Source organism: Mercurialis annua, linkage group LG3 (assembly GCF_937616625.2).
Source record: "Mercurialis annua linkage group LG3, ddMerAnnu1.2, whole genome shotgun sequence".
NCBI lineage: Eukaryota > Viridiplantae > Streptophyta > Magnoliopsida > Malpighiales > Euphorbiaceae > Mercurialis > Mercurialis annua.
In genome coordinates, this window is record NC_065572.1 from 59,789,427 (window position 1) to 59,803,571 (window position 14,145).

At 41.9% G+C, this 14,145-nt stretch overlaps 1 protein-coding gene across 1 annotated transcript; it reads left to right on the top strand.

Moving 5' to 3' along the window:
- The first annotated feature begins 7,576 nt into the window (after positions 1-7,576).
- Positions 7,577-11,205, top strand: LOC126672772 (uncharacterized). The gene is made up of 4 exons (XM_056105065.1): positions 7,577-7,893; positions 8,013-8,116; positions 8,210-9,903; positions 11,044-11,205. The coding sequence occupies exons 1-4, from the start codon at positions 7,577-7,579 to the stop codon at positions 11,203-11,205; spliced, it is 2,277 nt and encodes a 758-aa protein (XP_055961040.1).
- The last annotated feature ends 2,940 nt before the right edge of the window (positions 11,206-14,145 follow it).

The window sequence follows — 14,145 nt, forward strand, 5'->3', positions numbered from 1 at the left end:
AAAGAGGAGAGAGAAAAAAAAGTGGCTATGTAAAAATTTAATCTAAAATGAGATAAGACTTCTTTATATAGTGGGTATTTCTGGTAAATAAGTTAACTTACTAGATAATGTAAGATAAAAAGAAAAAATGGGCTAAAATAGTATAAATACTTTACCCAAAACATGTATTTAAAAAATAATCCCCTCAAAATCCCTTGCAAGTTGGTTTGTGGATTATATCCCTAACACCATTTATACTTTTTTTTTTCTGTATGACCCAAAAACAATAACAATCTGAAAGGCACTCCCAATATAATATACAATACCGTGAATGATGTTAGATAACAAAAGGAGAATAGAATAAATGATAGGTAATGTTGATTTAGTAATTAGTTTGAGTAAGCAATAAATTTAAGGCTAATCATTCAAAAACCCCTCACCTTTAAACTTTTTTTCAATTCCAACCCGACGTTGAAAATTTGTCAATTTTACCCACTTTTCAATTTTCCGTTTTCAATTGTACTCCAATATTTTAATTTTTGTTAATTTTTTTACTTAAATGATGAAATCACTCAATTAATTAAGTCTAAACATGAAATTAAATTCTTTTTTATTCAAAAAAATACAAATAAGTCCTTTATTTTTAAAAAACTAACTAAAAACTATAATCAAATTAACACTAATTTAAATTTTTAATTAATTTAACTAAATTTAAATAAATTTTAAAAATATACAATCAATATATGCGAGACATGGAGAATGTTTTAAACAAATTTCCAAACGCAAAAGACGTTAATTTAATTTTTCAGCGTACAATTGAAACACAAAAATGCAAAATAGGGTAAAATTGACAAATTTTCAACGTCAGGTATGATTGAAAAGGGGCTAAAAGGTCGGGGTTTTTTAAGACATTAGGCCTAAATTTAAATATTTATGTGCCTATATGGACAGTTTGTAAAACTGCCAGATTTTTTTTTTTTTGCGGAATATACTAAAATATACCAGAATAAACATAATATCAACTACTAAAATCAATCAACTAAATTTTTTCATTCGGATCAAACTCAAATACAATTAATAACAAAATTAAAAAGTATACTAATATTCTGCAAAACAACATTATATTAAATACAATATCAAGAACATTTATAGATGATGGATTTAAAAATATTCTCCTTCAACAAACAATTGATGAAATTCTGGTGGTTCTCCTTTTGGTTTGAGAAAATATAAGCTATCATCCTTAATTGTCCAATTGCATTGAAGACATTGCAATCTCACTTGATATGCCCAAAATACCCCATGATAAGTTTGATTGAGTTGTACATAGCACCAAGATAAAGGAAACATTATATCAAAAAGTTCATAAGCAAATTCTTGTCCTGGTTTCAATATGTGAAGCCCTTTATCGTAATTGTGAGTGTCACACATGAAAAATACATCATGCTTTCCATTATTTACAATCTTCACATCTATTAATGGAAATAAATAATTTACTAATTTTTTTATAGTATTGTAATTAGCAGATGATGAAGTTGGCCATGATAAAAGAAGAATTATACAAAATATACTTTTCATGGTATTTTCTTTGAAGATAGCCATAACCGTAACCTTGACGGCCGACTTTTTTTTATAATGACGATGATAAGAACGACGATGGAATCAAGATGAGTATATATATATGAAATAGAAGTTTTAAAATGAATACAAAAATAATTAAGGAAGTGAGGGAATGTGTAACTATTAGATTTTTGTTAATTATATAGTTAATAAGAAGTTAAAATTTGTTTTTTAAGTTAATTTTTCTATCATTGATTGCTACTTGTTAACAAAATATGTCTAAAAAATAAGATTCATTGAGTTTTGCAGTTGATAAACTAAAATTTATGAGATTGCTAGTAATTTAATTAGTTTAAGATAGCTATTTACTAGCAAGCTTTTCCCTTAATTATATTTTATGAGTAGATCTTTTTACAGTGTGTTTTTGCTTTCTATAATTTAATTATGGGATGTTAGCTTAGCAATCAACTTGCATGAACTATAGCCATAAAATTTTGCAAAAGATTTTCTAACCTTCATTTGCTATTTTTAACTAATCATTACAGATATTGTAAAAAAAAAACTAATCACTACAGATCTTATGAAAATATCATACTAAATAATTTTTAGTTTTTCCATAAAAAAACTAAAATTTATTTTTGGCTAATTAATATAATAATTATTCTAAAAATACAAATAGGAAACATAGTACAATATAAATAGGCTGATACGATAAATCTTTTTAAATAAAAATAAGATACACTCACACAGAGAGAGAGACACGAAGCCAGGATTTTTTTTGGAGGGGCAAAAATTATAATTTTCTTCCAAAAACTATCAAAATAAATATAAATAAATAAATTTAACTCCATTAAATTAATAAAAATAACTGAGTCTAGTACAACATAATATTAAATATCAGTCGTCAAATTTTATATCTTTTTCATATGATAATAATAGTTAGACCTAATTAAGTATGAAAATATATTAATGACATAATTGATTTTTTTACTAAATAAATGATCAATTAATTTAAAACAATTATATTAACTAGTTTAGTATATGTATATGTATATGTATATGTATATGTATATGTATATGTATATGTATATGAGTTATAGTATTAAAATTTATGCAAATGAGTATTATTCTTAGTATCACTAAATTCTATATAAGGAATTTGGATCTTTTGGAGGGGTAAGGGTCATGGCAAAGCCTTGCCTATTTCCGTCCATGCACACACACGCGCGCGTACGCCCACATATATATATATATATATATATATATATATATATATATATATATATATATATATATATATATATATATATATATAATATTGTAATGATAAATAAACTTAATTTATATAATTATTTTTTAGTTTATTAATAAATTATAATTTTTGAATAAGGGTTGGATGATTGTAATCAAAATAAAAATATATATAGTTTTTTACACCCGCTCAGTAGCGCGAAATCACTAATTTATTATTAATTGTTGCATTTAAAATTAATTAATTTTAGAAATAGTAATTCTATAACAAAAATAAATAAATAATAAATTATGAACTCATAAATTTAAATAAGTTTTAATTGTAATTGGAAACCCGGATTGTATTTTTCTTGAATGATTTTGCTTTGTATTCGCTTCGCTCTTTAGTTGCGCTTTAGCTTCTGAATGTTGCTTTGCCTTTTTCTTGGCTTCTTAAAACAATTTTCATCCATAAAAAAAAAATAGAAACAAAGTAAATAGTTTTAGAACTAATTTTTATTATAAAAATATCAAAGAAGTAAATAATTCACATAAATTTGAAATCTATGATATTATAAATTAATTATAAATTAAAATATTTATCAAAATCATAAATTTAAAAAAAGTATAAATTAAATAAAGAGTTTATACAAACTTGAAGCTCCTAATAATATAAATTGATTTTAAAATAAATAATTTTACAGTGATAGATTTTACAATAAAAAAATAGAATAAAATAAATGTGGTAACTTTACAGAATTAATAATTTTCTAATAAATAAATAAAATTAAAATTTTTAGTTTAGTAATAAATAAATAAAAATATTGCAAATTTATGAAAATGCTTTATTAATGCTAGATTTTATTAGGGTTGTAAATAAATCGAGCCGCGCCAAATTTTAAAGTGTTCAAATTCGGTTAGTTTTATGAACGAGGAGTTCATCTTCGATTCATGTTTGTGGGAGCTTTGAGCTAGTGTTCATGTTCGATTCATTTAAAATTTGTTGTATTTATATTTAATTTGTGTTTAGCTTTTGTAGCTCGATTAAGTATTAAACAAGTCAAGCTCGTGAACGAGCTTTTTTAGCTGCCAATGAATGAACATGAACTAGACTCTTTTAACAAATAAAAGAACGAATACGAGTTGGACCTTAATTTATTTTTAGGGTTATAAATATATAAAATTATAAAAATAAAAGGTATGTGACTTTTTAGGTTTTCACATAAATTATTTTTCATTTTATCAACTCTTTATCGAGCTCATATACAAGCCAATTTATAAACCCTTAATCGAATTTATACAAAAACTCGTTCACGAATAACTAAACGAGCTCATATATGAGTTGTTCGTGAATATAATAAACCCAACACCAACGTGTTCATATTCGACTTATTTAAATAAATGAATATAAAATCAAGCTCAGCTCGATCCGTTTTTACTAGAATTGGATGCGAACATAGCTCATATCGAGCAAAACGTCGAGCTACTCAATTCTTATACGGTCCTAACTTTTACAATAGAATAAAATAATATGATAATGCTCAAATTTGTAAATTATATTGATTTTTGTAATTGATAACGTAGCACATCTAATAGGGGCGAAGCAACCTCGCCAGGAACGAACATCGCTAAGTCAAGCATTTCATCGACCTGATAACAATGTCCGAACTTCTCGAAATCATAGATAACATGACTTGGGGGGGTCATCGGATCGAGGGGCATTCAAACATCATCCGAGACATTCATGCCTGATAAGGTCGGACCAAGGATTCTACCCGGGCTCTGAGTTATATTCAACTCAGACTTAGACCGAGCTGCTGAGTTTCAGGATGGCTCGCCAACTGCACCAGGCCCAGCAGATGCATTTTGCAGTCATGTCCCAGTATTACCCAAGTTGCAATCCCTCGGCCACCCCCGTGGCTCCTCCACCCCGAGCTGCTGAGTTTCAGGATGGTCGTCCTCCGAGAGAAGAAGGTCGGAACGATCACCCACGACCAAGAACTAGAGGTCCAACAGAGTATCAAGCGCCGAGAGGCGAAGATCATCGTGACACTAATCTGCCGAGAGACGAAGGTCGGCATGATCGCCCTTTTCCGAGAGACGAAGGTCGGAATGATCCTCCTCCTCCTCGAAGGGAGGGGGTGCAAGATGAGAATCTACCACCGGGGACACAGCGCGGTGACGCTGGCTTGGGGAGGGGAGACCCAGACCCGGAGGCAGATCCTCTGCGGGCCGCGAGAGCAGGAATTCCACCGGTCAGGAGAAACGGGGCAGAAAGTGTTCACAGCTCGGGTGCAGCGTCACAGCATCAGAAAACTGTGTGACGAAGTTACTCGTCTTGTCCAGGCCGAGCTGGATAAGCATAAAGGGCATAAGGCAGAATCTCGACCTTTCACTACCTGTGGCATTGCAAGTCCCTTATCAAAGGCTATATGAGATGACCCGTTTCCAGATAAGTTTAAATATCCGCCCATTGACAGATATAACGGTAAATCCGACCCGATGACTCATTTAAGTTGCTTTCAGGTTGCCATGGGAGTTCAAAGTGTCTCAGACGCCACGGTGTGCAAGGTGTTCCCTTCAACGTTGAGCGATGCCGCGCAAAAATGGTACCAGAACCTCAAGGAGGGCTCTATTACTAGTTTCAGGAGCTCGCCATGGCCTTCAAAACCCACTTTGCTCCGAGCATTGAGCGAAAGAAGAGATCCAGTGATTTAAAGAAATGCTTTCAAAAGCAGGGAGAAAGTTTGAAAGCTTACATTGCTCGGTTCAACGCTGAGGCGATCATGATTGAAGATTTGAACGATGATACTGCCATTGATGCTATGAAAGACAACACCAGCATGCAAGTCTTCAGAGATAGCTTGATCACCAACCCGGTTGACACTTACACCGAGTTGATGGACAGGGCGTGGAATTATATCAATCTTGACGAGGAAAGGCAGAGGAAGTCTTACGGGATGGCTAGCCCGGTTCCTAGTAAAACGCAGAATACTCAGGGATCCAACCGTAGCCAAGATCGGTACCGACCTCTGAATGAGACTTCGGGGTACAGGGGTAGCAAGCCATTCAATGCTCAACCCAGTCCGCTTATCGCGGGATCGGGCACGAAGCCGAGTTTTAGTATTGGGGGAGGAGCTGAAGGATACGTGGACCGAGCAGGGGTTCCGAGACAATATGTACCACTTAACACTCCGAGGGAGCAGATCCTATCCTGGATAAAGCACAATAATGAAGAAATTCGTTATCCCCCGAGGCTAGTAAAGGATGGAGACCGGTCTAAATTCTGTGAATTCCATGATGGCTATGGTCATGAAACAGAGGAATGTGGGCGTTTACGAAGTGAGATAGACAAGCTGGTTTGTCAGGGGCGATTACAACATTTTGTGGTGGCCAAGGAGGGCCAAGACAGAGGAAACACGAGGGTCAATTCGGTCAGGTCGGAGCCCGGGGGAGCCGAGAAGCCCAATCCCCCTCAAAGAAAACACAGGTCACAGGGGTGATCAACACAATTTCGGGAGGAACCTTGGAATCCGAGTATGGTCGGAAGCGCAGAAAGAAAAAGAAAAAGATGGTCATGTCAGTATCCACGGGATCGCCATGGCCTAACATTGTTTTCGGGCCAGAAGATGCGAAAGGAGTAGAGTTTCCTCATGAGGACGCTTTGATTGTCTCTGCCATCATTGGATCGAAATGGGTAAAACGTTTGCTTGTCAACGATGGTAGCTCGGTTAACTTATTGACTCTGTCAGTCTTTTTGTCCATGGGAGGATCCAAGACTGATCTCAAAACGGTGAACATTCCCCTCCTGGGGCTGGAAGGAGCTCCGGTCATCCCGGAAGGCATGGTCGAGCTAGACTTAGAGCTCGGAATTGAGATACCCCAGGAGGACGGAACAGAGGGCATTCTGGCGGAACCAACACGGAAGGTACGTTCACTTTTCATGATAGTTGACATGCCTCTAGCATATAATGGTATCCTGGGTAGACCTATGTTGTATAGCACAGGTGCAGTCACTAGTATTCGTTACTTAATGATGAAAATCCCAGTGGGGAATGAGGTCATAACTGTTAGGGGAAATCAAACCCTGTCTAGACAGTGTTACATGGCAACTATGGGCAACACGGTGGAAACAATGAGCATCGATACACCGGAGTTGCTCCTCCGAGAGAAAAAAGCTCAGAAACCCCGTGAAAACTTAGAAACGATTGAACTTACAGAGGGATCCGAGATGTGTGTAAAGCTGGGGGTAGATTGGCCAAACGAGCACCGGGAAGCTATCATAGCTCGGATAAAACAGTATGTGGAGGAATTTACCAACAAGCCAGAGGATATTGGGGGGGTAGACCCGAAGATAATTTCGCACAAGTTAAACGTGGATGCTAAGTGCAAGCCTGTCAAGCAAAAGAAAAGAACTTTCTCTCTAGAGAAACAGATTGCTATGCGAGACGAAGTGGAGAAGCTTTTGAAAGCCGGATTCATCAGGAAAGTAGATTATCCTGAGTGGCTGGCTAATGTGGTCTTGATCAAGAAGTCTAACGGTAGATGGAGGCTTTGTATAGATTTCACTGATCTAAACAATGCCTGCCCAAAAGACAGTTTCCCTCTGCCGAACATTGACCAACTGGTGGACGCAACGTGCGGATTTGCGGTCTATGCATTCTTAGATGCCTCTCAGGGATATCACCAGATCCCGATGAGTAAAGATGATGAAGAAAAGACAGCTTTCACAACGGATCTGGGGACATATTGCTACAAGAAGATGCCTTTTGGTTTGAAAAATGCTGGGGCAACCTATCAAAGACTCATGAATCATGTTTTCAAGGATCAACTGGGCAAGAACGTCGAGGTTTACGTAGATGACATAGTCGTGAAATCCAAAGGGATCGAGGATCACACAGGGGATCTGGCAGAAACTTTTGAAAAGCTGAAGGGTTTCAACCTCAAGCTGAACCCGGAAAAGTGTGTCTTTGCAGTCCGGTCTGGGAAATTTCTAGGGCACCTCATCTCGGAGAAAGGCATCGAGGCGAACCCGGAGAAAATAGAGGCAGTAATGAACATGAAAGCCCCAAGCTCGGTAAAAGAAGTGCAAAAGTTGAACGGAAGAGTCACGGCGTTGGGAAGGTTCATGAGTTGTTCGGCCAAACGATGTTTGCCATTTTCAAAATCCTGAAGAATACAAAGAATTTCAAGTGGACAGAGGAGTGTAATATAGCTTTTGAGGAGCTGAAGGTTTATCTCAGCACACCCCCAGTGCTAGGTAGACCTGAGTCAGGGGAAATCTTATACTTGTATCTCTCGGTGAATGATGAGACAACAGCGGCAGTCCTAGTGAAGGAAGATAAAGGTCTGCAAACCCCGGTTTACTATCTCAGCAGGGTCTTGAAAGGCCCGGAGGTCAGATATCCAAAAATTGAGAAATTTGCTTTGGCACTGAAAGTGGCGGCGGAAAAGCTAAGGAGATATTTCGAGGCGCACATCATCGTAGTACAGACGAACCAACCTCTGAGAAAGGCATTGCAGAGGCCAGAAATGTCGGGACGGCTGGTCAGGTGGTCGGTCCAGCTGGGAGGATATGACATCCGGTATGAACCGAGACCGGCTCTAAAAGCACAAGTGTTGGCTGATTTCATAGCCGAGACCACAGCGAGCGACCAACCTGAGGAACCCGATGAACAACTCTTACAGTGGGTCTTAGAAGTCGATGGGGCATCAAATCTGGAAGGGTCTGGGGCAGGCGTAGTCTTGAAAGGCCCTCACGGAGTTACACTCCGAAGCTCGGTAAGATTCGATTTCCCGGCATCCAACAACGCCGCGGAATACGAGGCTCTATTGATCGGACTGAGAATGGTAAACGTGGTCAAAGCCGAGCATGTGACGATAAGGAGCGATTCTCAGTTAGTCGTTTGTCAAATCCTGGGTACTTTCGAAGCTCGGGATCCAGAAATGAGAAGATACGTGGACAGAGTCAAGTTCTTCTTGAACAAGATTCAGGAGCTCGGAGGAAAATGGGTGATAGAGCAAGTTCCTCGTTTGGAAAATCAAGAGGCTGACGTACTAGCCAAAGCGGCAACAGTGAACGAAAAGATACCGGGGGTCCATTTCTCTATTCAAAAGCATTCCAGCATTGACAACCGCGAAACCATCTTCCTGACTCAGCCTTTGGAAAATTGGATGCAAGGCATAGCCCACTACCTGATCGACGGAACCCTGCCAGAGAACAGAGACAAAGCATATAAAATCTTGCGACAAGACCCGTACTACGCGTTCCTCGACGGAATCTTATACAGGAAATCTTTCACCCACCCGTGGTCTAGATGCTTAACAGCGGAGGAAGGGGAGTATGTTCTGAGAGAAATACATGAAGGTATTTGTGGGGCACACATAGCTCCCCGCATGTTGGCAAAGAAAGCAGTGTTACAGGGCTACTACTGGCCCCTAATGGTCAGGCAGGCAGAGGAGATAGTAAAGAAATGTGAAAACTGTCAGAGGCATCAGAACATCCGACATGCTCCCACCACAGAGCAGTGTCCTATTACCAGTCCTTGGCCATTTGCAACTTGGGGAATTGACATCCTGGGACCTTTCACACCAACCACGGGGCAGAAGAAGTTCTTGATAGTAGCAGTAGATCATTTCACGAAGTGGATCGAGGTAGAAGCAGTGAGTACCATCACAGAAGCTCGGATCAGGGATTTCTTCTGGAGGCAAATTGTGTGTCGCTTCGGTATACCCAGAGCATTGGTAACCGACAATGGGAAGCAGTTCAACTGCCGAGCCTTCAAGGAATTTTGCAACGACTTGCACATTGACCTGCGTTTCACTTCGGTAGTTCACCCGCAAAGCAATGGGATGGCCGAAGTAACCAACCGGACGATCCTAAAAGGGCTTAAGGCCAGGCTCGGGGAGTTCGATAAACAGTGGCTGGAAGAGCTACCGAAGGTCATATGGGCTTACCGAACCACTCCAAGGGCAGGCACAGGAGACACCCCGTTTTCTTTGACATATGGGTGTGAGGCAATGATACCTGTGGAAATCGGGATGCCAACTCTAAGGGTCCAGTTCTTTGATGAGGCTAAGAACGAGGAAGAACAGAAACTATGCCTAGACCTGTTGGAAGAGCGAAGAGAGCAGGCAGCGCTAAGAATCGAAGCATACAAGCAAAGAATGGCTAAGTATCATAACAAGAGAGTTAAACTCTTGAGTTTCCAAGTCGGCGATCTGGTCCTGAGACGGGCAGACATTGCTAAGGGAAACGCTGGAGTGGGAAAGCTCGAACCCAACTGGGAAGGCCCCTATCGAGTCACTGAGGTCGGACGAGCAGGAGCTTACAAGATAGCACACATGTCGGGCAGAGTGCTCCCGAGAACTTGGAACTCCCAGGTTCTTCGGAAATACTATCAGTAATCACTTGTTTTCATTTTTGAGGTACCTAGGGGTTTTTTCACTTATGTTTGGGTTAGGCTTTTGTAAAACTCAAACATAAGTTTTTCCCCTCAATGAATAAAAAAGATTAAAAAGAATTCATGTCTTTTTCAAAACCCGAGCAATCTACTCGATAGAAAATCACGGGCTATGTGCCATCTACGGGCTATGTGCCACCAGCGGGCTATGTGCCATCCACGGGCTATGTGCCATCTACGGGCTATGTGCCACCAGCGGGCTATGTGCCATCCACGGGCTATGTGCCACCAGCGGGCTATGTGCCACCAGCGGGCTATGTGCCATCCACGGGCTATGTGCCATCCACGGGCTATGTGCCATCCACGGGCTATGTGCCATCCACGGGCTATGTGCCATCTACGGGCTATGCGCCACCAGCGGGCTATGCGCCATCCACGGGCTATGTGCCACCAGCGGGCTATGTGCCATCCACGGGCTATGTGCCATCTACGGGCTATGTGCCACCAGCGGGCTATGTGCCACCAGCGGGCTATGTGCCATCCACGGGCTATGTGCCATCTACGGGCTATGTGCCACCAGCGGGCTATGTGCCAATCCACGGGCTATGTGCCACCAGCGGGCTATGTGCCATCCACGGGCTATGTGCCATCTACGGGCTATGAGCCACCAGCGGGCTTTATGCCATCCACGAGCTATGCGCCACTAGCGGGCTATGTGCCACCTGCGTGCTACGAGCAATTTGACCCCGAGCAATGACAACCTCGGGTTATCCAGAGACGACAGGTTATCCACGCCGAGCAACTCGTTTAAACTTGACCTCAGAATAACAAAGAACCTATTCTAGCATTTTTCTCCCAACCCTGAGTCTAGAAACCACGAAAAACCAAGAAGGTCACACTAACAAAGCCAGCTCGGAAACGGAGCCAAGTTGTTCATGAAACATGTTATCATAGACATAGACAAAAATTTCAAAGATACAAAACAGGGCAAAAAGTTCAGTCAAAACAACACGGATATAACAAAAAAACATAGGCATTCAAACAAGCAAAAGACATATATACAAAGGAAAATGTTCAAGCTTTGCCAAAATATTCAAAAGAGCTCAGAGCTCAGCATTCCAAAAAATTACAACCTTGCAAAAATAAAGGTAAAAATTGTTCAAAAATTACAAAAACAGTTGTCCTAAGCCGGGCCTTAATCCTGGTCGTCGGCCAGGTAGTCCTCGATATCCGCGGGCACGTCATAATCTTCAGGAAGCTCTTTGGCCCGACGGTGTAACTCCAGGACGTCCAGCTTGAAATCAGATACATCGGTATCGGCGCCGAACCGGCCTCTCACATACTCGCCGACCTGGACCTCCCCGACATACAGCATTCGTCGGAAATCTTCGTACAGACCTTCTTCCCGAGCAGCCGACTCGGAAACTTTAGCCTCAGCATCCCCGACCCGCTTGGTGGCTTCCTCTAGCTTTTTCTTCTGGTCGTCCACAGTGTCCCGGAGCCCCTTGCTTTCCAGTTCATTCCGGCGAGTCACGTCAGCAAGCTGCTTTGAAAAGTCCTCTTTTTCAGCAGCCTTCTCGGTCTCCAGACGACCAACATCTTTCCGCAAAGACTCCAAGACTCCTAAGTCCTCAGCGCGCCGGTCCTCGGATTCCTTCAGCCGGCTTTCCAAATTGGCCACCAAGGAAGCCCCTTCCGAGGCCTTCCTCTCTGCTTCGGCAGCTCGCTTCTCAGCATCCCGAAGTTTAGACCTCTCCAACAGCAGAAGGTCCTTAGCTAGGAGAAGGTCAACCTCGTTCTTATTGGCGTTCTGATCCGCCAAATAAGACATCTGAGCAGCCTGCAGTAAAAACAAAGCATGACTAAAGGCTAGATAAAAGCAAACACTTAGAAAAATTTAGTCAAACTAAAGAATACCTGAAGGCAGAGAGAAGAGACCGCGGCCAACAGGTTCTCGGGCTTATGCGTCTTGTAGTGAGCCAGGTCTATGGGCAGAGTAGTCACCCGGGCTACATCCCCCGCAACGGGCAGCTCGGTCAACGTCGGGCGGGCCCCATCGTTATGTTGGCTCACCCACTCGGCAAAGCTGGTCCGAGTTATCGTTTGGGGACCTGGGGCGGTGGTGCTGGTATCAAAAGAGATCTCCGGCAGATCCGGGATCTCGCGTCTAGGCCCACGAGCGCTCTGGCCACCTCCCCCAGGAGCTCTTTCCTCTGGAACCTCCTCAGTTCGCCTAGGCCCCATCACCGTCTCAGCCGAACCCAGGTCCACAAACGGGATATCCCCCACAGGTTCCGCGGTGGGGGAAATCTCAATCCCTCCGGGCAGCTGCACCCGGAGCGGGACGACATGAATACCGGCCTCAGGGGCCTCTTAGTCACCCACAGTCCGCGGAGCCGAAGTCGCATCTGCAGCAGCTTTGGGAACAGGAGGGGGCGCCGGAGTGGTACCTCGGCTCGCCGGCCTTTTACGCTTCTTCCCGACCAGCTTGGCAGGATCTATACTGTTCACTGCAACAAAAATAAGCACGACGAAGTCAGTATTACACAAATAACAAAGTTCAAAAAAAAAAACAAACAAACAACACCACAGAGCACAAGTCACAAACCCCCATCACCAGGAACTGAACTCTTCCAGTAGTCAAAAACAAGCTTCGGGCACAAGTCATCAGCTTGTGCTTTCTTCCCCGGAGGGGCATCATCCCGAAGAATCGCGATGTCTTTATCCTCCAGAGGTCCCGGGATGTGGAACCACTTCTCCGGCTTATAGCATTTGGTCACCCACGAGGTACCCATCCCATCAAAGGCCGAAGGATGGGAAACTTGAAAATAATCTTCTTTGAAATCCCGAAGTGAATCAACCACTCCGGAGATCAACCCCCCGGGAACAGCCTTCCTTTCACTCCGGAACCGCAGGTATGCAAAATGGTTCTGGTCTTTAAGAGACATGAGGTACAGGCAGCAGAACAACCTCATGCTAGGCAGCACCCCGGTCTTCTCGCAGAGCTTCAAGAAGCAAGAGTAATGTCGAACCCCATTAGGGTGAATCTGAGACAAGGGAACCTCGAAGTACCGGCTCAGCTGCTTGTAGTCCTCGCGCAGGGGAAACCGGATCCCAGACTGTAAATGCTCTAGGGTCAGCATGATAGTGTTGGCAGGGGGAATGTCGTTCAGCTTTTGCCCCTCGGGCACCAGTGACAGCTCGTATTCGACAGGAATACCGAACTTTTCCCGAACTGCTCTTAGATAACCCCGGGTGCACCGGGAGGCCTTGATATCACGATCATCGTTTTTCTCGCCGACCTCGGGAGCTTTTCTCTTCCTTTTCCCTGTCTCGGCTGGTAGAGGTTGGGAGGTCCCGGTCTTCTCTACGTCCGGGGTGTTACCTCGGAGAGGGCGAACGACCACGAACTTCGTAGACGGTTCGTCTGTGCCCATACATTGATCGTCGTAACCCCTCCCTTCTTCATGGTCTAAGGTTTCACCCGACATACCTAAAGACACAGAAACTAGCTCGGATGAGACAAGTTCCAAAAAGGGAAAAACAAGACAAAACTTGCAAAAGTTAAAACTATGGATCAAAAGGGAATTCCTAAGGGGTGAAACCATCAGAACATGAAGAACACCATAATGAGTTTCCAGAATTTCTGGAAACTCATTCCTCAAGCATAAAATAAAAATCCAAGCACACAAAAACAAATCAAACTCTGGAAATCAAGAACAACACATTTAATAAGACATATCATCACTCACAGATACCGAGCAAAACACGAAGGGTTTAATTCAAACTCTAACCAGAAACGCCAAACACATGAACACAAGTACGAAAAATCATAAAACACAGCTACGGAAAACACGATTCATAAGAACATAAAGTCAAAACTGAGAGAACAATCAATTAAAACGCAAGCCAGGAACACTTTCTGGTATATAATCAGAGGATCCTTGGAGAAGACAACTAAGAGCAGAGTAAA